General features: G+C 41.5%; 1 protein-coding gene across 31 annotated transcripts in view; it reads left to right on the top strand.

The window, feature by feature from the left end:
* NRCAM (neuronal cell adhesion molecule) overlaps positions 1-24,237 on the top strand; it is a 291,038-nt gene extending 266,801 nt beyond the window's left edge. For 14 of the 31 annotated variants that reach the window (XM_040472965.1, XM_040472964.1, XM_040472952.1 and 11 more), the window contains 4 exons: positions 10,462-10,593; positions 11,423-11,501; positions 21,135-21,146; positions 21,709-24,237. In XM_040472965.1, coding sequence (XP_040328899.1) covers positions 10,462-10,593; positions 11,423-11,501; positions 21,135-21,146; positions 21,709-21,946 — 461 coding nt within the window. In that variant the 3' untranslated portion in view covers positions 21,947-24,237. Of the gene's footprint in view, positions 1-10,461; positions 10,594-11,422; positions 11,502-14,630; positions 14,693-21,134; positions 21,147-21,451; positions 21,674-21,708 lie in introns of those variants that run through there. The other 17 variants (XM_040472968.1, XM_040472970.1, XM_040472954.1 and 14 more) reach the window with 4 other exon arrangements.
* The last annotated feature ends 657 nt before the right edge of the window (positions 24,238-24,894 follow it).

The raw sequence follows: 24,894 nt of genomic DNA, 5'->3' as shown, positions 1-24,894 counted from the left end.
TTGGGGCTCCTGGGTGGCTCAGTCGGTTAAGCATCCGACTTCAGCTCAGGTCCTGATCTCGCGGTCCGTGAGTTCGAGCCCAACGTGGGGCTCTGTGCTGACAGCTCGGAGCCTGGAGCCTGCTTCCGATTCTGTGTCTCCCTCTCTCTCTGCCCCTCCCCCGCTCATGCTCTGTCTCTGCTCTGTCTCTCAAAAATGAATAAACATTAAAAAAAATTTTTTTTAATCATTTAGGCTCTACCATTTAGTGTTACTAACTCGAATTGCGAGTTACTGAGGATTATAGAGTCGAGCAAAAATGGAGTGTCAGAAGGATCGTGACGCCCCTAATGTTGAAATCTGATGTATCTCAGATAAAAAGAGAAATAGTGCTTAAATATTTTTTTAAAACCCGCACCTAACATGATTTTCTGCCTTGTTTCTTTTAATAGTGCACTAATAAGTAAACATTGCTTGCCTAAAGGGATGGCATTTGCCATAACACTTTCAACTGCTCAAGAATAATTTTTATCCTGGGTTCCCCTTCCTTAAAAATATTTTTTTTTCAATGGAAGCATGAATTCTATTCTCTTTCTGTTCCTTCTCCATGCAGGTTAGATAGTCCCTGCGAGGAGAGAAATGAAGGTTCTCTATGATCCTTCTAAATTTTAATGTTTTTATGTGTGTTTTAGTTTTTACCTTAAAAACAGATGAAAAACAGTAAGAGAGGAACCGCTGAGAAAAAACATTCATGACGTCCTCCACAGTTGGACACATCAGCCTCTACTGCTTTTAGTTCACCTCTGATTAAAGGGGAAAAGAGATGCCTCTGGGTTTACTTTTTTTTTTTTTTTTAATTTCCTTACAGATTTTAAGAGATGTTAATGAAACCCAAGCCTACAAATATATAATTACAAAAGGATTACTTAAACCGAGAAGTAGAGTCTGGGATAATGCAGTTAGCTGTGCTAACGCCATAGTGACCCTTTCCCTCAACAACCCTTAATTTGAACATGGACACGCTCTTGAGATCTTTAGGAGTCCTTTACGTGGCTCTGTGTCCTTATCTGGGTGAAGCCTTCAGCGTCTGTATAAGAGTTATTATTGGTTCGCCGTGTCTGTTCAATTTCTGTGTCCTTTTAAAGGGACAACTTCTGTGTCCCTTTTAAGTAGTTCTGGGGCCTGGGATTCTAGGAAATAGATCTGTGAAGGCATCTATAGAAATGAGCCCAAAACACACAGATAATGGATTTGAGTTCTGGTCTCAGTGCTGCTGATGGATGGACACGGCTTTATCCATAGCCTTTTACTTTCTCACCTTCAGGACCAGTCATCAGAACACTTTTGTGAGGGAACTAGTTGGGGTACGGGAATAGGGAGAGACTAACTGGCAGGTCAGGAACCGAACGTGATTCTTGATGTGATTAGTAGCCGACTGTGGTCAGTCAGTTAGGACTGAACAGCGTTGGGCACCGGGGAGCTGGTGACCAGTCCTCTCTGTGGTCAGACTCCCACTGAATAATTACACCAGAGTTGGTCCCACCACAACCAGTGAAGTCGAGCAACAAGCTAAAGAATAAACCAAAATCAGGTTTATCGTTTGGCCTGAACAACAACAACAGAAGGATGATATAGAAGGTTCAGTCAGTTCAACAGCTGATGTCTATCTGGCCCATAAAATGCACCAGCCTTTTTGAAGGCACTGTGTAGGTTAGTAAGATGGGTCTTGCCTTTGATATGCTGAAAATCTGGCAGGTGAGACTAACGATTTAAAAAAAAGATATGCCACTCCTACTCCTTTGGCTGGCATGTCAAGGAAGTTGATGAGTGGAGAGTAAAAGCAAGGAGCGTTGGAATTTCTGCACTAAAAGTACAATATCTTCTCTGAAGATCAGCTAAGTGGGGGCGCCTGGGTGGCTCAGACGGTTAAGCGTCCAACTTAGGCTCAGGTCATGATCTCACGGTTCATGAGTTCGAGCCCTGCGTCAGGCTCTGTGCTGACAGCTCAGAGCCTGGAGCCTGCTTTGGATTCTGTGTCTCCTTCTCTCTCTGCTCTTCCCCTGCTCACACTCTGTCTGTCTGTCTGTCTGTCTCTCTCTCAAAAATAAATAAACATTAAAAAAAATTTTTTTAAGAACAAGCTAAATGCTCTTCTGTTGCAAGTATCTCACTGTGGTTCTGCCTTGACACCTTCAATAAATACACCAAGGCTAAATTCATCAGTTCCGTGATTCCAAATTTTTTTTAAGAAATTAATGTTTTGCCTGGGATCTTTGTCACTGATGTTTTACATCCATGTTCGTATTTACTGTGTCTGGTGATGGATCATATTCCTCATTCTATATTCCTTTAAGAGGAAAATCTCTCAGAGACAGAGGGAGACACAGCATCCAAAGCAGGCTCCAGGCTCTGAGCTGTCAGCACAGAGCCTGACGCAGGGCTCGAACTCATGAACCGTGAGATCATGACCTGAGCCAAAGTCGGACGCTTAACCGACTGAGCCACCCAGTCACCCCAAGCATGTAAACTTTTATGTTGAATATGATGTAGCTGGCAGTAAGAAACAATTTCATTACCCAGTTGTGAATTTGAGCGGCTTATTTTAAGAGATTAAGGAAATTTTAAGGATTTCCTGTGGATCGTTCTGAAAGATAACTTGATCCAATTAAATAAATCATAATTATCTAAAAAAATTGTAGTGAACTGAGTCACCAAACTACATATTTTATACATAGCTAGGAGTCGCTTTTGTTCATGTTGGTAAAAACCAAGGGACATGATACATTCCATTGCATATGTTGTTTTCCTACCATGGCGCTTAAAACTGTTCTGTACCCACAACATGTAAACAAGAGTAATATAGCGAAAGTTATACCTGTAAGTACAAGTAGAAAAGAAGAAAAGTTTTTTCAAATCGGACCTTGACGAAGCAAAAGTCAAACTGACTTAAAAGTAGTCATTTTGCCCTACTGCGCGACAGAATTTTATCAGAAATTGCAGAACGTTTACATTTGAAGGGAGCACCCATTATGTTTCACTATTTAATGTATTCCCAAATCAGGTGCTCTACTTACATCTTGGTCACGCCCACCAGGAGACGGGGCCACTTTAATTTTTAGCAGATGATGAAAACCCCTGCCCCCACCCCAGTGCATCGTGCTGTGTATGTGATAAATTGGGTGGCCGGTGAGCATTTGTGACAACAAGTGGAATGTTGTCCAGCTTTCTGTTTAGGCCTTTATCATGCAAGTAAATATGTTTAGAAATAACTATTTCTTTAGGAATGGTTTTGAAGGTGAGAGGTTTGAATTGATAACTTAGATAAATTTGAAGGCATTTAAGTTCACCAAGAGATTCATCTTGTGAGCCTTAAAACACAATTCTTTCCATAGTTCACTTAAACTTGTTAAGGTATAACAATTCTTTTTATAAACATCGTTAGAGAAACTCAGTAGTTTCATAAGGCAAAGTGCAGATAAAGAAGAAGATTTAATTATAGTGGGAATGGGGGCACCTGGCTGGCTCAGTCGGTTGAGCGTCTGGCTTCAGCTCAGGTCATGATCTTGCAATCTGTGAGTTCGAGCCCCCGTCGGGCTCAGTGCTCACAGCTCAGAGCCTGGAGCCTGCTTCGGATTCTGTGTCTCCCTCTCTCTCTCTGCCTCTCCCCTGCTTGGGCGCTCTCTCTCTCTCTCTCTCTCTCTCTCTCTCTCTCTCCCCCTCTCAAAGAATAAATAAACATTAAAAAATAAAACTTACAGTGGAAATATATACAATTATGCAGTCTGGATATCTGCTCAAGTTTTCTTTGAGCATATTTTCATGTGGTCTTTCATTTTAATTGATTTATTTGACATGACTAGATTTATAATACCCTAAAATGATAAACCTAAGCATCCTCGGTTTTTGGTGTTAGCATATAAAGAATTTTCCTTTCTTGAAGCATTGAGTGATTTCCAGTTCTTTAAGATATTTAAATTAGTTGTTTTTGCAAATGTCCCACAGGCAAAGAGGAAGGAAGGAAGGAAGGAAGGAAGGAAGGAAGGAAGGAAGGAAGGAAGGAAGGAAGAAATTGTAAATGGTTCTCAGAGCTTCTTTGGGGTAAAGGGTCTAATGCCAGGAACATATCCAGTTTGAGTTGGTACTGAGGGGTCTCTGGTTTTGTGAGTCGAGAGGATGTGTTTGAGACCAGCCCGGGTGAGGAGTGTGCCATGCTCACTGTGGCTCATACTCAGGTGTGATGCTACGGGGCGTTCCACTTGGAAACAGGGGGCCAGTGGGGTTGTGTTATGCGTAGGACCATGAATGTCTTTGTGTGGGGCGCAGTTGGGTTGGGAGTTTGGGTTTTTAATCATCTTTGGCTCTTTATATCAAATGAATGACAGAATTGAGCAGATCACCTTCTAGTCACAGTATAGACAAAAACAAAAACAGAGGGAAAAATGACTCTTCACCTACTTTATTTAGGTAATTCAATTTTTGACATCATTTACACATGTAAATTTTCCCTTGGAATTAGGACAGAATTTTTGAAATGCTTTTCAAGCTAAAATAACTCGCTGATAGAGTCACAATTTTTTATGTCAAGGGGGACTGGAATCCAGCAGGATCCTGCAGTCTGACTAGGCAACTGATGTGAAGATGATCGCACTTGAATAGAATAAATTGTTCAAATCGTGCGTTTCATTGTTACCACACCAAATTTGACTGCGTAATTTTCGTTATTGGAACGGAATCCTGATACACCAGAAATGATTGAAGTTTCTAAAATAAAGAAAATGTTCATGGGCGATGCAAGAATGTTCATATTAATGCATAAGATGAAAAACAATCCCTGCTTGCTTAAAGAAGGGCTGTGTGGCACACGCTCGCTTTGTGATTTATCATCCGTAGTATTTACGCTCAGTCGCTTGGTGCGTTCTTGAGGAAATGCTGCCTTTGCTGCAGAACCCATAGGCAAAATGCATTTTGTGCATGTCTTTCATTACACGAGCATTATGATTTTTAAAGTCATGGGGCGCCTGGGTGGCTCAGTCAGTTAAGCTTCTGACTTGGACTCAGGTCGTGATCTCACCGTTCCTGAGTTTGAGCCCCGCGTCGGGCTTTGTGCTGACAGCTCAGAGCCTGGAGCCTGCTTGGGATCCTGTGTCTCCCCCTCTCTCTGCCCCTCCCCCACTCACACTCTGTGTGTGTGTCTCTCTCTCTCTCTCTCTTTCTCAAAAATGAATGAACATTAAAAAAGGTTTTTTTTAAGTCATGTATCATTTATAAGATCTATAATCACGAGTGGCTTTAAAAAAAAGAAATCAGGGGCGCCTGGGTGGCGCAGTCGGTTAAGCGTCCGACTTCAGCCAGGTCACGATCTCGCGGTCTGTGAGTTCGAGCCGCGCGTCGGGCTCTGGGCTGATGGCTCAGAGCCTGGAGCCTGTTTCCGATTCTGTGTCTCCCTCTCTCTGCCCTTCCCCCGTTCATGCTCTGTCTCTCTCTGTCCCAAAAATAAATAAAAACGTTGAAAAAAGAAAAAAAAATTAAAAAAAAAAAAGAAATCAAAGGTAATATTCGGCAGCTTATTAAACGACACTTTATTTATGAGCAAAAATCATAACGTTTAAAGAAAGAGAAAGCCATGCTTCTGCTATTCTGTTCCTTGTGTTTTTGTAAAGACCTTGTGTAAAGAGCTCTAGGAAAGTGGTGCATGAAACTGAAAAGAGGACTATCCATTCACAGTTATTATTATGGGTGCTTTTTGTTATCGATGGCTTTTAACTTCAAAATACCGAAAGCTCAAGGAGACATTTTGTTCGTTTATGGCTAGAATACATAATACATAATACATAATACACAATACATAATAATAGTAACAGCCTAGTGTTTAGTCACCTCGGATCTACACCGGGCGACTGGTTCTCATGGCTTTTCTCATTCACTTCTTCACCACAGTCCTGTGAGGTGGGCTGGGTGAGTACCCACTTACACGTCAGGTCACTGGAGTGTCACCCGGCTGGGATGTAAAAGAACTGGGGTTCGAGGCTCAGCCTTCCAGTGCTGGAGGAGAGGCTCTCACTCCACCCATGTCCAGGGTCACAGAGGCCCACGCCCCAAGGGAGACAGGCGGAAATGACCACTTTGTTTAGCACTTGCCACGTCTGTCCAGCTATTCCGGACCCCTGAAGACACCGATGTACTCCCAGCTTGCGGCCAACCAGAACGAGATGCCACCTGTGACATCAGATTGTGGCTTTTTTTTTTTTTTTTTTTGTCCTTGTATAGGACAGAAGGCAAACCCTTGAGAAAACAATTTTTTTTTTCTCCAGTGTTGCTATACCAACAATTCCAGCTGCAGCTGGCGGGTAGTTCAAGGTGAACAGCCGTAACGGGTGGGCCGTTGTTGTGTGCCAGCAGTGGAGAGATAGGAGAAGGCCACGGATGTAGCTATGATAAAGAGTAAGTCGTGATTAAGCCCTGGTGACCTTAGTTAACATAGTCCCTCCAGGAGCAAATACTGTTCATCCAACTCCCGTGTCCTCCCACTTTCCCAGCTCTGTCCAGTAGGGCTGCCAGACTGAGTCCAGTGTGAAAGCACACCTTTTACCGCTCGTGCTCCTCCTCCCCTCCATGCTGGGTTCTGACATGTGAGTGTCAGTGCTCGGCATGGTGGCGTACCATTCTGGCTAATGTTTAAACCCTGCCTTAATGAGCTGCTTTTCTCTCTGACTTGTGCTAAATAACTTCAGGAATCTAGATTCAGCTTTCCCCTCTGCTTCGTTCATGAATCTTTTTTTTTTAAGTTCATTTATTTATTTTGAGAGACAGAGAGAGAGCAAGTGAACAGGAGAGGAGCAGAGAGAGAGAAGTCCAAGAGGGTTCTCACTGTCAGCACAGAGCCCGATGTGAGGCTCGATCTCACAAACCATGAGGTCATGACCTGAGCTGAAATCAAGAGTTCAAAGCTGAACCACCTGAGCCACCCAGGAGCCCCTCCTTTGTGAATCTCCTTACCATGACACCATCTCTGCCTTTTATAGTCTGAATTCTTAAGGTATATTTCTTAATTTTTTCCCCTGGCACAAACTGAAAAACAAATCAGATGAGACCATACGTGGTGTGTGGGTGCTGTGGTTCTTTGCCCCCAGTCCTGTGAGGACCCCACCTCCTCGTCGTCTCTGTCTCCCATCAGCGCCTGTCTTCTCGGATATCATAAAGGATGTGACGCAGATTTGCTTTTACCGGGCCCAACAGGTTTTTTTGGTCAACTGTCTTAGGCCAAGGAAATGTTTTGCTCTTTTTTGTTTTTAATGTTTATTTATTTTTGAAAGAGAGAGAGCACGAGCCAAGGAGGGACCGAGAGAGTAGGGGGACAGAGGATCTGAAGCAGGCTCTGAGCTGTCAGCACAGAGCCCTGTGTGGGTCTCCAGCTGACAAACCATGAGATCATGACCTGAGCCCAAGTCAGACGCTCAGCCACCCAGACTGACTAAGCCACCCAGATGCCCCCGATTTGCTCTTTCTATACATTTCTAACTATTTTAATTCAAGAGGACATTTTTGTGCTTAATGGATTCTTCATAAATAGCTATTTATTAGCTCTGCCTCCTGCACATTATTATTCTAGTTCATGAGCGTTGCCTCAGAGACCTACTCCCACAGAGCACAGGTTATCCGGGAGACGTCAAGCAATGTGCTAGCAGAACACTTATTAAAACTGACTTGTATATATGCTAATTTGGATGTAAATTTAAAAAAAAAACGGACTTGTAGGAACCAGCAAATTTTATTCCTCTGGCTTATTTTCTTTTTTCATATCCTTTATATTTGTCTTTTTATTTAATGTATTGCTTTATGGGTTGCTCAAGCGTGACCATAATTTTATTGTAAAGATTTAAATAAAGTGAAAATCCTCTTTCATTCTCCTACTTAATCCTACAAATACCTGCCCACTGAAACTCGGATTCAAGAAGAAAAGGCCCCACAGGCTTCAGTGTGTGTGTGTGTGTGTGTGTGTGTGTGTGTGTGTGTGTGTGAAGCACAGTGGTGGCCATGACTTGGGTTTGTACGTGTATCTGCAGTTAAGATGATCTTAGAGTGTTCTAGGAAGAGTTGAAGCCTCTCGTAGCCACTCTGGGCTTTAGATCCCTTCTTATGTGGATGGGAAGTCAGTAGAAGTTCTTTTCACTTACATAATTTCTGTTTAAGTCAACTTCTGGTGCACTAGTGTGTGTTTAGGTGAGCATACGCACGCATGCTCCTGCTGTGTCTGCCTGATCTTAAAGAGTGGGATTGTGAAATATTTGATTCTTTTCTTTTTGGAACATAGAGGTAAAAATTCAAAATCAATTTGGCTGTTCCCTCATCGACTGTCAAAGAAACATTTCCACTTTTTGCGTAGTTACACAATAGCCAACTGCCAGCAGGAAGTTCGGCCTCGACAATCACCACCTTTCTAAGACCATGTCTGTGCTGGCACTTGAGTATCTCGTTGCATGTTGCCCTTAATGGTTGTATTTAATTGGATGGAAAATGTAAAAGCAGATACTATTTACAACAAGGCTGGAAGTGACTGAGCATACTAAAAACAAGGACTCTTTAACTTCAATCAGATGCTCGATAGACTTACACCAGTTGGCTTGGGGTTCCGTTTTGGAGAAAAAGCACGCCATCAAAGACCAGGTGCAAACTGAAAGAAATGTATTGCCAAGGAGCATGTCACGATAGACTTTCAAAATCTTTTCACCTGTCTCAGGGGAAGTCTCTATAGCATTTTGGTTTTTGGAAAGACTTCTGCAGAGTTGATGTCTGGACGTGTTTTCTGGAATGCATTAGAGCAGTAGAGCATACTGGCTAGTATGAGTTTATTCCCTATGCCCACCTAGAAGGATTAAAGAAGGTGTTGCCCTCAACACAGTGCCTAGCCGATAGTAAGAGTTTCAGAATGTTAGCTGTCGTTATCACTGCCTTCCTCTTCATCTTCGTCATCATGATTCTGGTGTGTGTATGGAGGGAGGGCACTGCCTATACTCCTGCCTTGGTTATATCTAGTTATGATACAACTCAAAACCCCTCTAGCCAATGAGGCACAAAGGGAGATTGCGAAAGGCTACTGGCGTTTGATTTATATTCCAGATCACGTATTTCCACTTCTCGTTGTATTTCTTAAACACACATACACACGTTCTTCACATTCTTCATACTTGATTTTTAGGCATTTCATTTTTCTCCCTCTACTTTGTGTGGAGAAAAATAAGGCAATGAGGTGCTATTTTGGCAACAGAGAGCTGACCCTGGGATATGTGTAGCCATGTTTGTTTCTGCATCCAGAGATCACATATGCCCAACCCAACCACGTTAAGTGCACTCGAATAAACTCAATCAGATCGAAAGCATGGTATAGGCATGCTTATGAATCAAAAGAAGAAAACCTTTTACTTTGATTATGGTCAAAAAAAATAATAATAAAGGCCTTTAAAAAAAGTTTCGTACCAATTTATTTAAACAAATCCTCACGGGCATGTCTGAATGGCCATTGATGCTGCACTTTGTCCCGTTTGATTGACACTTTTGAATAATACCAGAAATGCTAATTATTCTGTGTTTTTCTTAGGATATTTGCATACTGTGGCTAGTTGAATAAGGGGCTTCACATTTATTGACTCAAACAGAATAGATGAAGACAAAGAGTATGTATACATGTGAATGAGTATTTTCTCTTTAAGCTGGTCGTTTATTCCAGTAATGATTTCCCCGATCAAGATGCCTCTCAAAGGCTTTTAAACGGATTCTAAACAATAATGAATATTGAATATCGATCCTTTGAGGGTAAATCAGAGTTTTTCAGACATTTCCAAAAATCTTTTAGAACCAACTCTTGTAAATGAGATAAATAACAAATCTAAGGAATGTTTTAGGTGCAAATTGAGATGTTCTATAAAATAATAAGGCTGGTTATCTTATGTAGACAGGTTTCTTGTGTGTTAAAGCTTTCCGTTTTAAAAGAAGATTTATAAAACATTTTGGAAAATGACAATATCACTGCAATGATATTTTAGCCTCCAAAAGTGGTTCCTTTGAAGAAAAAATACTCCATTAGATGTATACATTCTGTTCTGTTTAAAACTCGGTCTTCCATTCTTATCGTTGTACTTAATGTACAATTTATCTATAGATGGTACTATTAAAAACTGGCTTGGGACTATGTTTCTATTGAGGATATGTAGTTAAAATAACTGTGAACACAATGTTTAGCAGGATTCGTTAGCATTTGATGGGATTCGCATTCAGATTTCGCTATTTGAATTTTTTTAATTCATGAAGATTTTTCAAAGTTTTTATATAACTCCTGCTTTATCATAACTGACAGATTGCAATGTGGGGCCACGGTAAAATGTATAAAAGCTCGTATACTATGGTAGTTTTTTGCTTCAAGAGACTACACCCGTTCTCATCTCCCCCTTAACCCATTCCCCCCGACACCACTGACTTGTTTTCCAGCAATGGCAAGCCGACAGGTGGATATTGCGACTCAGGGCTGGTTCATTGGTCTGATGTGTGCCGTCGCTCTTCTCATCTTAATTTTGCTGATCGTTTGCTTCATCAGAAGAAACAAGGGTGGTAAATATCCAGGTAAGAGAGAAAGAGTAAAATTGCCTTATAGTGCTGCATCATTATCCTAAACTAAAATGAAATGATGAGAGTAAATATGTAGGTAGTAATAAGTATATTTTTCCCAGAGCCATAAATTTGGATGTTCTGTCCAATTTTTGCTCCCTTTTTTTTTAAATGGGAGCCTAAACATGGTCAAGGATTGAAAGGTGTTTGGTGGAATAAATTGAGCTGTTCTCCGAAGATATTAGTGATTCTGCTTCCGTAGGCTACACAAAAGTCATAGGTGCTAAAGTCGCACCTACAACCAACAGGCTGAAGGGGAAGGTTCATGGAAGTCTTCTGGAGGAAGGAATGCATGAACTGAGTCTTGATATCATGACGTGTAACATTGCTTTTCCTCTCCCGTTAATGTTTTGTTCAGTTTAGTGGTTCCGATGAATTTCTATTTACCTGGCCATTTCCCCGTCAGTGACAAGAAAACAAAACACCTGCAAAAGAATAAGATTTGCTAAAATGACTTGTAACCTTGACCATTGTGAATAAATAGATTAGTCCAATAGAGGAGAAATCACAGAAACTTAAAACTTATTCCTTCATCAGTAAGATGCATACAGGAAGTCAACTTTATAGGTTAACAAATGTTCATTCTTTTAGGTCTATTCTATTAGGTAGAGAGACGAAAACCGCAAAGTATATGCGTGGCCACATAACATATCTGGCTGTATAACATCCCGCTGTGTGTAGAATCATTTTCCACCGCCACACATCTCAGAGAGTGCACTCTTTAAAATTTTCAATAGGGAAACGCAGAACCAATAGATAATATTATCGCTTTGAAATGTTTTAGTTAAGGAAAAGGAAGATGCTCACGCTGATCCTGAAATCCAGCCTATGAAGGAAGACGATGGCACTTTTGGAGAATACAGGTGAGCACTGCTTCGCACACTCCCTTCACCTTCCCTTTCCTGCACAGACTGTCTGCTCATACAGACCTCATCTGACGGGATTCGGCCAGGAACAGGTTCTGTGGCCTTTCATATTTTCCTCAAGTATTAGTTTAGAAACACTTCCATGTCTAAATGTTTATGCATCCCTCGCGACGAAAATATTCCCACTTTGCATCAAGAGATAAATTTCCATTTTGGTCATAGGTTTGGCAATGGAGTGTCTTCCACTCTGCCGTATTTTCCCAGAGGTGTTGCTGCTGTACTGCTCAAACCAGGAAAAGCTGGTGTGTTAGGGTAAGAGTTAAAACAACAATAAAGACCCTACAAGACCTGCATTCCACAGGATACGACACCTGTCATTTTCTAAGTAGTGCATTTATAAAATTGGTGTCACTCTTTCTACTCCTGGATTTGATGCTTGTTTTCCAAAATAAATATCTATATACCCTGGCCATTAATCATAAAAGGATGATAAGGTTGTTTTAGAAGCTGTAAATTATTAAGAATATCATAGCCCTCTAGCCTGTGTGTTAACTCACACAACTCTGATAATACATTCTTGGCTTGGCTTCATTTTTAACATAGCCTATGTGCTGAGTAATGAAAAAAGAGAGACAGGAAGAGAAACTCTTTAAAGATATTCTTGCCTAAGAGTTACTTGCCTTTTTAAAAAGGGATAAAAGAGCTAATTGATTGTTTTAAGTTTAAAGTAATGTTTAAAAACAGAAACTATGTATTTATTCATTAAAAAAATTGGGATTTGGGTGGCCCAAAAGAACACTTCTATTTATAAAATGCTTTTTTACACCTTGCTTTTTCCTTCTATAATGCTCTTGATTATAAAATATATATATTATATAAGCATATTTATATATCATAAAATATAATAAATTAATATAAATATAAAATAATAAATATAAAAATATATAAATTATATGTTTTTTAAAATATGCACTGAGTCCAAACTGAGCCTTTTTTGGCAGAAGAAAAGGCTTTTAGGTAACAAAATATTTCACTATTATGATTGCCAGGTGACATTTATAGAAAATTGTGCTAATTTCCACCCATCTCTAGAGCTCATTTTTGGCATTTCCATGTCAATATCCCGAGGGGCTGAATAATGCCAAGCATACGACAATAGGATAACTGACTGAGAAAAACCATGTCTTTTGGACAAATTTGGTTTCGTACCAGTTTCCACGCAGATGCAAGTTTGGCCTTTGTGTCTCGGCACCTAAGCCTTCATACACTCTGATCTTCTCTTCAACAGAAATGATTATGATTCGTAAAGCTTCTCAGAATGTCTGTATCTCACGATACAGAAAGATGTCTAATGAGGGTTGTCTTGGTGTCACCAGTTGACCCTGGGACTCGGTCTGTGGAAACCTCACGGGCCATCTCTGCCCACTCCACATTACACGGTAGGGCAGCCGGCAGATGGCCATAGCCTAGGAAAGCCACGTCTGATCCTGGATGAGTTGCAATCCCGGCTGATTTTATTCACTCTACTACATGTTTTTCCTGTACAGCAGGTGAGGTGATGATTACTAGGAAACTTCTTTTTAGATAAAGTTGTTGTCGCTAGATTTCTACACAAGTTATGCACACCACTCCCTTACTTATTGTGATGAAGCGAAATCTTTATGGTAGCCTGAAACAACTCCGCATTTGCATGAATTGGAAATAAACCCTTGCACCTCATACATTCGTCACGTGGTGATGGATTCCTGTCATACATTATCACACTTAAGTGAATCCGGCGATGTACTGCTCACCTCGTGGGTCTCAAATGTCAGCTCGTGGTTACACGGTCTGATGTCATGTGACTTTCTCAGGGCAACCATGCTGTTTACTCCAACAAGACGTGATTGAAATCGAGGTTGAATGAGAACCAGCTTGGAATCAAGAAATTGTTAGTTTCACTGTCCTCTCGGCCATTACCTTTGATTCCTTTAGGTATGGCACTTAACTTGTCTGGGTCTCAGTGTCTTTCATGTGTAAAATGATACAGTTGTTCAAATATTAGATGATCACCGAAGGCTTCTAGTTCTATGATTTCTAACCTCCTCCACGAGATGTCTGCTCACAACTTTTAATATGATTTGGGGTTCCAGAGCGGTACATGGCAAGTATTTGGTGACTGGCCTCATTATCACTGTGTTTACATTCATTTTATTTTACATTTACATTTATCATTTCTTTGTCATGGTGTTGATGCACATGTGATATGTTTGTGAAGCGTTTTCACATGACTGTCTTTAGCTTATGCCTTGAGTTTCTCAGAAGAGAAAGACTTTTCTTTGGGCCTGTTGAGCACAAATCTGTTGGTTCGTGTGTGAAGACAAAAACATTTGTCACACATATAATTACGCTGATGTGGGAGATGCCAAGGGAAGGTTCTGACGGGTGTCTCAACTGAAAACACAATTTAGTCATTTTCTTTTTTACCAAGACTGAAAGTCCTTAAGGACAAGCCCACAAGTGAAATCACTTTCCCAAATACCCAACTGCCCTTTACTACAGATACGGCTTTATCCTGTGACTTTCTGACACTACCTCAGAATTTTTTCCCTTTGGATTCTTTTCTACTTAAAAAAAAAAAAAAGTCGTTTAGTTTTTTGGATGTTACAATTAATGAAAATAGTTCCAACTATTTATTCCAACAGATACCTTTTTTTTTTTTTAAATAATACATTTAAGTGTCATTCTCCTTCCTAAATCACCAGGGTCCCTTCTCTGTTTTGCACCTTCTGGAAGTTTTGAGCTTTGTATTATTTATTGATTCTTATTCTTTTTTGTTCTGAAAACAAATTAATACGCTGATCACACACCGATGCAGACAAAATTAGGGGCTATTACCAAATGTAAATGAATTCCATTTATGATTTGCTCATTCTCCAGCGTGAGGCTGAAACAGCCTCGACATGGTGGGCTCTCAGCCAGAGGGTTTTTCATAGTGCAAACAGGGATGGAACTTCAATGGCCAAATTTGATTTTTTTTTTCCCCATAAGCTGTAACCTTGTGCCCTAACTCCAACTCCCACCCCCAAGCAGTTACCCTCTGGTGGAAGCCTGCAGCTTGCTTTGTTTGTTTCTTTAATTATACAGACAGTAGGATCTGCATCCTTACTAGCATATAGAAAAATCAGAGAAACAATGCAACCAACCGTGTAAGTATTTTTTTTTAATTGTCTAGATCCATTCCTTTAAAAACCAGAATGACCCTAGGTCATAAACCATATGGCCATGGTACTTGAATTCATAGCATAAATGGAGGCTGTCTGCACAGGGATCTTGCCATTCGAGTAAACACGATCCTGTTGCAGTCGTGCTAACCCGTGCTCCTAAGGCTTGAATGATACGAAGGTGTGTCATGTTTGATTTGCTATCTGCTTCCAGTGTATTCTGCTCACAAACGTAAACTGGTATGTGAACAGTATAAATCGTGACGGACTTTTAGAGGGAGTGTTTGGGTCACGAAGGTCAATCTAACGGCAGTGTGATTTGGCGGTAGGAGGATCGTGACCACAAGAGAAACCGAATGATCGCAAATGTACCTGTTGTTGCTGAATTTTAACTCAATAGACATTCCTTGGGTCCCTCCTGTGTGCATAACCCTGAAGTATTACTGAAACAAAGGTCAACTCCTTCAAATTCATTCCTAGGGAAAGAGAGAGAAAGAAAATATATAATCTAGTGCTTTGTCTGACATCATGAAATTCATTAAGAAGGAATGAAAATTTCCCCATGTTAGAATTCTGGGAAATTTTCTAAAATGCCCACCTGTCTTTTATTGTTATTTTACAATGAATTCTTTCATTCAACCAGTATTTATTGAGTGCCTACTGTATGCTGGGCTGTGGGGATAGGAAAAACAATAGAATGTTAACCTCCCTAGCTTATAGTCTAGCAAGGGACACGGGAAAGTAAAAGACCAATCTGAGCACTGTGGGAAAAGTTCTATGAAAGGGATATAACTCAGGTACCGGGGAGCAGGGGCGGGAAGCCAAGGCCAACTGGGTGGCACGGAAGGAGGGTAATGTGAGAAGCCTTCCCAGAGGAAGCGGTGTCAGAGATGAGTTTTGATGCTGTGATGTGACCCTTTCTTTCCACTGCTCAACCATCTTCATTCTTGGCCATGAGTATCAAAAATATATTCTGTAGCTACATGTGCTATGCTGTGGCTATTTTATGACATATTTTGAAATTTCTTTAATCTTTGATGTCCTAGGCTAAGAGTTCACTAACATCTGATGCCTCCTGTCCTTAACATCTCTCATAAAACGTGGTTGAATATTTTTAAGCTTTGACTACTGTGTAGCTAAATAAGTATATGGCTTTTAAATCATCCCCCGTAACCTCCAATTCCTCTCATTTGGGACAATTCCCTTGACATCATGTCAAAAACAGTTTGTTTACTATTTCATTATAAAATTCATCTTTTAAATTTTTTTTTCAACGTTTATTTATTTTTGGGACAGAGAGAGACAGAGCACGAACGGGGGAGGGGCAGACAGAGAGGGAGACACAGAATCAGAAACAGGCTCCAGGCTCCGAGCCATCAGCCCAGAGCCTGACGCGGGGCTCGAACTCACAGACTGCGAGATCGTGACCTGGCTGAAGTCGGACGCTTAACCGACTGCGCCACCCAGGCGCCCCATAAAACTCATCTTTGAGGGGCACCTGGCTGGCTCAGTCAGGAGAGCATGCGACTCTAGATCTTGGGGTTGTGAGTTCAAGCCCCATGTTGGGTGTGGAGGCTACTTAAAATTTAAAAACTTTTTTAAAATTCATCTTTGAGTTGAAAAGCAGCAAGTACTAATACAGTGCTTCAACACGGACTTGTACCTGAGTTGTATCCCTTTCGTAGAACTTTTCACAGTCATCACATCTGGAAACTTCTGAGTTGTGTGTGTTACACAATGTATTTCTTAGAAAGAAAAAAAAAAATCTCTCTGAGGTGGGGGCCTGGAATGGAGAGAGGAGATGTGATGGCAGATAGATGAGTACTCGTATTTTGGGGGCATAAATCACGTGCCAGTACTGTTCTGGTGCCTCGTACAATTTTTTCCCCCATTTAGCCATATTCTAATTGAAGTATGACATTACATCCCACCACTTTTTTTTTTTTCCAGTTTATTAGCGAAAGAGAGCACTTGAGCAGGTGAGAGGAAGAGGGAGAGAGAGGGAGAGAGAATCCCAAGCAGTCTCCACTCTGTCAACGCAGAGCCCTGTGTGGGGCTTGAACTCACGAACTGTGAGATCATGACCTGAGCCAAAACCAAGAGTTGGACCCTCAACCGACTGAGCAGTCCACGTGCCCCCATCACACCACTTTTTAAAAACCAGTCTTAGGAAGATGTTGAGCTGCCTTTGAACCACTTTTCCTAGAAAGACTCTGTGGATAGAGCACTCCTCTCCTTTCCTTCTCTTCTTTCAAGCACAGCCCATGTTGCTATAGATTTTCTCTCATCCACTATGATCATTAAGTTGCAATGGATGCTTCTAGGGAGCTCCTTCTTGGCTCGCCATTATTCATAACTGATAGGGACTGTTTGTGTAACAATCCAAATGAATCAGCAGGAAGATATTACAATTAATAAAAAGAGTTTAGTGATGTTGCCTGACATAAAATTAGGGTGAAGTCAATTGTATTTCTGTATACCAGCGAACAGTTGGAAAGTGGGATCTGAAAAATCTCAGCTATGATAGCCTAAAAATATGATGTAGGAATAAAGCCAGCAAAAAGATCTCCCAACTATTTCAGGGCCCTGTGTTACAGTCCACTGACTGATTTGTCTGTCCCTGCACCAAAACTACACTATCTTAGTACTATAACTTTTAATAAGCCTTGATATCTGATAAGTCAAGTCCCCCAACTTTGTTATTCTTCTTCAAGAATTTTTTAGGTATTCCTGGCCTTTTCATTTATACACATGCAGCTGAGAGTCAGCTTGCCAAGCAAGATCCACAGAGAAACCTGCTGGGTTTTTAATTGGCAGTAAATTGAATCTAAAGACCAATATAAAGAGGGTTAACGTATGTAACGATACTTTGAGTCTTCTTGTCCACCATTATGGTAAATCCCTCCATTTATTTAGCTCTTCTTTAATAACAATAAAACTTTCATTTTCTTCATAGGGAACTTAAAACATTTTTGTTGGATTTGTTCTTATATACTTCATATTTGTGTGATATAATTGGAATCGTTCTTTTAAATTTCATTTTCCAATTATTTGCAAGCATGGGAATAAAACGGACTTTTATGCTGGTATTGTATTAAGCAACATTACCAAAATCTCTTTTTATTCTAATGGCCGCCTGCATATTCTTTTGGATGTTTTATATACATGTAACCATACCAGTTATGAGTAATGACAGTTTTCTTTCTTCGTAATAGTATACCTTCCATTTCTTTTTCTCCGCACATCGCTTTAGTACTTTCAATGCAGTTTTGGTTAAAAGTGACAATAGTACGCATCCCTACTATTTCTGATACCAAACAGAAATTGTCAACACTCACCATCAAAGATGGTGAAACTAAGTGCCTTGCAAATACCCAGGACATTCAAGATACTTGCTCTTCCTAGAGTATCGACATTTTTATTGTGAATGGGTGTTGAATTTTACCAAACACCTCTTCCTGAATCTACTGAAATGATCATAATATATTGTTCTTCTGTGAAAATGGAAAACTATATGAATTGAAGTTTTAATGCTGAAACAAACTTCCATTCCCTGGAATAAACCCAACTTGGTCATGATATGGTATCCTTCCGGTCATGATATGGTATCCTTCCGGTAGATTCCCGAATTCCATTTGCTCTTGATGTCTTTGGGATTTTCACATCTCTGTTCCTGAATGAGATTAGCCTGTAATTTCACTTTCCCCAAGTGTTCTTGTAGGTTTTAGGTATCAGGTTATACCAGATTCGTAAAATCATTAAAGGAGTGGTTCCTCTGATCTAGCAAACTTAACATGTCCAAAACTGAACCACTGATCTTCCGTCCCAAACACGCCGTACTCCCCAGTAAGGGTAATTCGATCCTTTCTGTTACTCAAACTGAAAATCCTGGTGTCCTCTTTTTCTCTCTTATTCCATATCCAATCCATCAGAAATCCTTTTGGTGCTACTTGCAAAATATGTCCATTATCTAGCCACTGTCTGCCGCCTCGGTGTTCCGCTCTTGTCCAGGCTCACAGTCCAGGCTCCTGTGTTGTTGCCCTAGTCGCCTCGGCCCCCTTGAGCAGGGGTCGACAAACGTTTTCTGTAAAGACCCCACTCGTAAATGTTCCCGACCTTACAGGCCGCAGGGTCGAAGCTGCAACTCTACATGTCTGCTGTGGGGAGTGCAGAAGCAGCCACAAACAATACAGAGGAAATGGCGTGACCCAATTTTGCTGTAGGTTACCAAGGCCCGCCCTCCAGGCTAGGCTGTTCCCAACACTGATGACTGTAATCCTTCAAACCTTAAGTCAGCTCTTGTCACTCATGTGTTGAAAACCTCCCAATCGCTTTCCATCTCACTCAGAGCTAAAGACAGAAGCCTTCCAGTGTCCCCTGGAGGGCCCGGATCTAGCCCTGCCACCTTCTACTTTAGCTCTTCTCTCTCTGTCTGTCTGTCTCTCTCTCTCTCTCTCTCTCTCTGTCTCCTTCGGTACCAGCCACACAAGCTCCTCCCGGTTCCCAGAGTGCACCAGGCTTGCTGACGCCTCAGGGCATTTGCACTGCTTGCTACTCCTATCAGAATGGCTCTCCCTCCACCTATCCATCTGCCTACCTCAACTCTTTTAAGTCTTTGGTCGGCTGTCACTTCTAATGAGGCCTCCCCTGGATACCCTATTTAGCGTCAACCTCTACACCCTCCCCTGACACCTTTCATCCTCTTTCCTCAGTTCTGTGTTTTCCATAGCACTAATCACCTTCTGACACACTATGTAACCAATATTTCAATACGTTATTTTCCATGTTTTCCCCTAGTAGAAGTACGCTTAATGAATTCAGGGCTTTAGTCTGTTTTGTTTGCTGCTATATCCCCAAGGACTAGAACATTACCAGTGTAGGCACTCAATAAATATTTATTAGATATATGAGTGGTTGAATGGGTGGAGAGGTGGCTGGATCAAAGAAATACCGTAGTGTGATCCTTGGAACACTAGCTGTCTGAAGTAGAGCTTGGAATCCAGGTGACAAAGACCTGCTTATTATTGAACACTCCAATGGACTTAAGTGCCTCACCAAGTCATGAGCAATGTTTCACAGGAAGTCTTCAGACAAAGCCTAGAGGTTAATGACTACAGATGTGCACGTTATTACTCGCAGTAGATCGGAGACGAACTGCTCTCTCCCCTGAAGTGCCCCAAACACGGGCCACCCCGAGGTCCTGTGACACCTCCCCGGTTGTTGATTAGCAGTGCGGATAATACTGTTGGTTCAGTGTGTGACAAGAACTTGTGTCTTGTTGCAACTGCTAATTTTCTTTTTTTTTTTTTAATTTTTTTTTTCAACGTTTATTTATTTTTTGGGGGACAGAGAGAGACAGAGCATGCACGGGGGAGGGGCAGAGAGAGAGGGAGACACAGAATCGGAAACAGGCTCCAGGCTCCGAGCCATCAGCCCAGAGCCTGACGCGGGGCTCGAACTCACGGACCGCGAGATCGTGACCTGGCTGAAGTCGGACGCTTAACCGACTGCGCCACCCAGGCGCCCCATCAACTGCTAATTTTCAATAGCAGACACCTGTGTCCTGTTAAGCAAGTATAAGTTTCCAGTCTTGAGATCTGCTTCTTGGAGAAAGACTGAAAACCCCGGTAGGCATTATTGGCCAAACGGCCAGAATATTTGTGCCTCTTGAGATGTTTGTGTCTTGCCTAGAAAAAAGTCACTGTCAGAGACGGAGTGGGCGGTAAAGCTGTGGCACAGATTTTTGGGTAGCACAAAAATTGCTGGGTGAAATACTACAGCTGAGGCAGCCTCTTTTTGACCTGAAGCCTCTTCATTTTTACTAATATTGCTTATGTCTCCTCTTTGGCCTTGCATTTTTGCTCCTGGAAAGGAAACAAAATACTCTCATGGCCTTCTTTCTTTTTCTTTCTTTCTTTTTTTTTTTTTTTTTCCAAACCCACTGTTCCCTATTAAAGAGTAAGTCACTGTGTGTACCTAATTACACGACCGGATGGGCAGGTGTTCGAAAACCTATTCTCCAACTTCCAGATGTTGTGCTTAGGGATTTAACAGAGACGTAAGAAAAAAAAAATCGGGTTCTATAATGTGTTTTAAATTATGAGCCTTAGATCCCCATCCAACACAGATAGGCTACATAACACACCGGGAGAAGAGTAGACTGAGATAAAATGAGCACAGCAAATGTTTGCTTTGACATTTTTTGAATCGCTCATACTCCTTAGGAATATATTGACCTGCCAGTAATAGTACAAATGTAATGCTTTGAAGTGAAATTGTGTCTGTCTCCAAATTAATCAACCTTTACCTATTAACTAAAATTCTTACAGAAAAAAAAAATACTGTTTACTATCAGTATAAGGATTTTGCTTTTCTTCTTAGGCTATTTTCACTTGTTTCTTCTGCATCCTTTTAATGGAATGTATAGGTCTCTTGAAAGGTAAGGTTAAAGTTTACAAGTCTGGCCTGCACTCGATAACAAAATGATTCAAAAAGCAGGATTTTGCTTCCTCGTGCTCAGAATAAAAAAAACAAACGAAAAAACCCTCATATTTCACACTTAACCAAAATCATGCGCCATTCATCTCCAAGGAATTCAGAGATCTCACACAGTTTAACCTACTAACTACTCTACTTGCCATAAGCTTTTGACTTCTTTGAATTCAAAATAGGGATGATTTTCAACTTTTCTCCATTCTCCCTTTGTTAATGCTTGTGACTGTTTCTGAACTGCTTCCAAATCAGGAGCGAGAATGTATCATTGACATTGACATGCGCAGCGAGAAGCCATCCGCCTCCTGAAGGCTTCGTGATTAAACCATTGCTGCACCTGATTTTCATCCCAACCACATCCCAGTCATTGGAGTCAAGCTGACGATTAGACTTGACTTGAGAAGCTCAGGACTCCGCGCGCTTTGTCATAACCTGCATGCATGACCCGTAAGAACAAAGCACTTCGCCTCAATGCCAATCCTGATGAAGATGTTTTCTCTGTCTTCCAGTGACGCAGAAGACCACAAGCCCTTGAAAAAGGGCAGTCGAACACCTTCAGACAGGACGGTGAAGAAAGAAGATAGCGACGATAGCCTAGTTGACTACGGAGAGGGGGTGAACGGCCAGTTCAATGAGGACGGCTCCTTTATTGGACAATACAGCGGTAAGAAGGAGAAAGAACCCGCCGAAGGAAACGAAAGCTCAGAGGCACCTTCTCCTGTCAACGCCATGAATTCCTTTGTTTAACCCACAAGCCCTTTGCCAATATCCCATTTCTCTAGAATGTTCATCCTAAGCACTTGTTTGTCTGCCTTCTCATACTATGAACTCAGGGGCAGACAGTGCGTGTTCTGCCGTGTGTTAATATTATGAGAATAGCTAAAACAAGAATGCGACTCCGTCAGATGATTTGTTAATGTGAACTGCAGTGCAAAGTGCATCCTTTGTCACTCAAAATAGGCATCCTTGGTTTCCGCAGAACTGATCAAAATAACACAGCCTCATCAACGGATCGTGTTACTTCCTCTTCAGGACACAGTCCAATATGATGCATGAAATAATGCTACACACTTAAAGGAACACCTGTGTATGTTATTAAAACATAGTTGGAGACTCGGTCTATCCTATCATCGGCCGAACCCCGAAATATGAATTCCGTTTTCATTGTCAAGAGTGTAACTGTAGTATTCTCTAGAACTTCAATGTCTTTGTGGACATTGTTGTGAAATTGGTGACTCTGTGTCTAGCTGTCTAGTCTTTTTGGGAGACTGTTAGCAACAGGATGTACAGTATATACTTGCTAAATGAGTTAATTGTGACAGTCGCATTTGCTGATGCTTTGCTGAGACTCTGTTACCGGCCTTCGCTCCTGTTACTTCCTAGCCTTCTTAACCCTCCGGGTGTTACAGCAGTACAGTGTTCTACTTTTTACATTCATCTCCGCGTTCAGTTGTTTTTAGGCATAAGCAATGTGTATTGCAATGCATTTTGGCACTTAGGCCAGGCTGAAAGAATCAAAAACGAATCACTCCACTTAAGTTTCAAAAATGACTCCAGAAAGCACAGGGCAAGAGACACGTACAGTGCCTTCAGACAACAAGCATTCCATAACACGCTGCCTTCTTTCTCCGCCGGGACGGTCGCCTCGGAGTCCCAGCTTACTGTCAGTGTCCAAAAGTAACTTTTCCAAAGCAGAGACCATGAAAACCGCAATGCTGAAAGAAAGGCGAGGTGAAAATGAGATGAATAAGACAGTTTATTTTAAGGAGCATTTCCCCGTCTGTACAGACACAAAAAGCTTTAGCACCAACTGGAGCACATGACGATTCGGCGGTCTTTTATGGTTTCTGTTAAAGTCAGTTCGGTCAGAAGGCTGTCAGTTGGGTAGAGAATTTTTGTAAAACATAAGCTATCCCCACACCAGAAGCATAGGACAGTATGCCAACAGGAATGTTATTCTCCGGGCCTTTACGTAGGGGGCAACTTTTGAAACTCTCTGCAGCATTAAACAACGTGTATGCAAATTGCTAGGACACATTTCCGAATCTCAGAAATCTGACACGTGCTAACGAGGCCAACAGTCAAAGGGATTCCACCCGCAGTTTCAGACATCAACATACCCATTGTACCGTATCCATAAACGAGATCTCTCAAATGGTTTACCTCCAAATATGAAGTCCTCTAACAACCTATGGTTGAAGGAATGCTCCGTTTCATTTGCCAATAAATTGGTTTCTCATAACTTGCATCAAGTTTAATTTTAAGTGAAGCTTTTTATATGTAGATATTTTGTTGAATTTGTAAATATACCTAAAGTGTAGATGCTATATGCATAGAGGTGTTACAGACAAATAAACCTGCAACCCATGTTGATGTTGTACTGTATAAGAAGTTAGCTAATTAATACAGTGCATGGGATTGGAAAGCATTTACTTAAATACCTTGTGGGTTTTTATTTTCCCTTTTTGCTGTGAAACTGAAATAGTGATCTATGCTACATATTGACAGCAAGTTTCTAGAAATCTTCAGAGCTTTGCCTGTGGGGCTCAGTAGGCCTATTTCCGGCACCTTTGCTGTTTATAGGTAAAGCACAATTTGAAGTAATCCCAGGTAAAGATGGTCCTACATAATCCCACGCCTCCATGTTCGCTTCTCACAGACCAGCCGTTCTAATGGAAATACAGAAAGACGAACCAGGCTTGCCTTGGCATCAGAGAGCACAAAGATAAAAGTTATTTTACATTTGCCAATGTCTGGGAGGGGGAGGGAGGCATTACAAGTACAGTTTTTACTCTCCCATCATGGTAGGCGCGAAATTTATCTGTGCATGAAGGAAGGGGTCACTTCTGTAATAGGGCAACGGATTTTGTATTAAAGATTAAGTGTGGTTTTAAAAGTCCCTCTCTCTTTTGTAATCAGTCATGTTCTTCGTGGAGTGTGAATGTGCAGGTAGCGGTCTGTGTAACGGTACAGGCGGATGTGACTGGATTTCCATCAAAAAAAAACCAAAAATCACTATTAAACAGTCTTGATCTCTTTGTGATCTTTAACTTTTGCAACCATGTATTTCCTAATGTTTTAAAAAGAGTGCAGATTTTTATTTTTACTTTTGAAAGGCCGTTATAGGCACAGAAAATGAAACACAAAACCAAACACGGTATAAAATGGAGCTAATAAAATAGGGGCGTGCCGAACAGAATTTGAATGGAAAGCGGGTGGAGAGTCTGAGAACTCGGGTGCTGCTTCCTCCTCTCCTGAGGCCCGACTTCCACGGACCAGGTTCCCCGGTGCCCGCCATCAGCCTGTCTTCCGCGTGCCTGGACCTCCACCATCCTCATGGGCCACTTGGGTTCCTTCACCTCTCCCTCTTGGTGAGGTGGTCTGTGCATTTACAAGTCGTACGGGTATGTCATCTATCCCTTCTCTCCAGCCCCCGCTGTTGTCTCCAACCTGCCCAGCTCGGCAAATACCCAAGGCCCGGTTTGTTCCTCTGTTCCACCACCTGTCCTTATTCACCTGTCCCTGGTCCCGCCTTTCCAGACACGAGCCTGCTGGCACAGAGCCGCCCCTCCCTATAGTCACTCTTGGATAACAACACATTATACAAGTGGGCTGTAAAATGCTATATAGATCTTAGCGTTTCTAAGAGCGTTCCCTCTGAACACCAGATCGGGACCTCCCGTCCACACCTGCAG

This window comes from Herpailurus yagouaroundi, unplaced genomic scaffold, assembly GCF_014898765.1.
Source record: "Herpailurus yagouaroundi ecotype Mexico unplaced genomic scaffold, PumYag 100, whole genome shotgun sequence".
NCBI lineage: Eukaryota > Metazoa > Chordata > Mammalia > Carnivora > Felidae > Herpailurus > Herpailurus yagouaroundi.
Note: the sequence above shows the minus strand (reverse complement) of the source record. Positions and strands in the feature narration are given on the sequence as shown.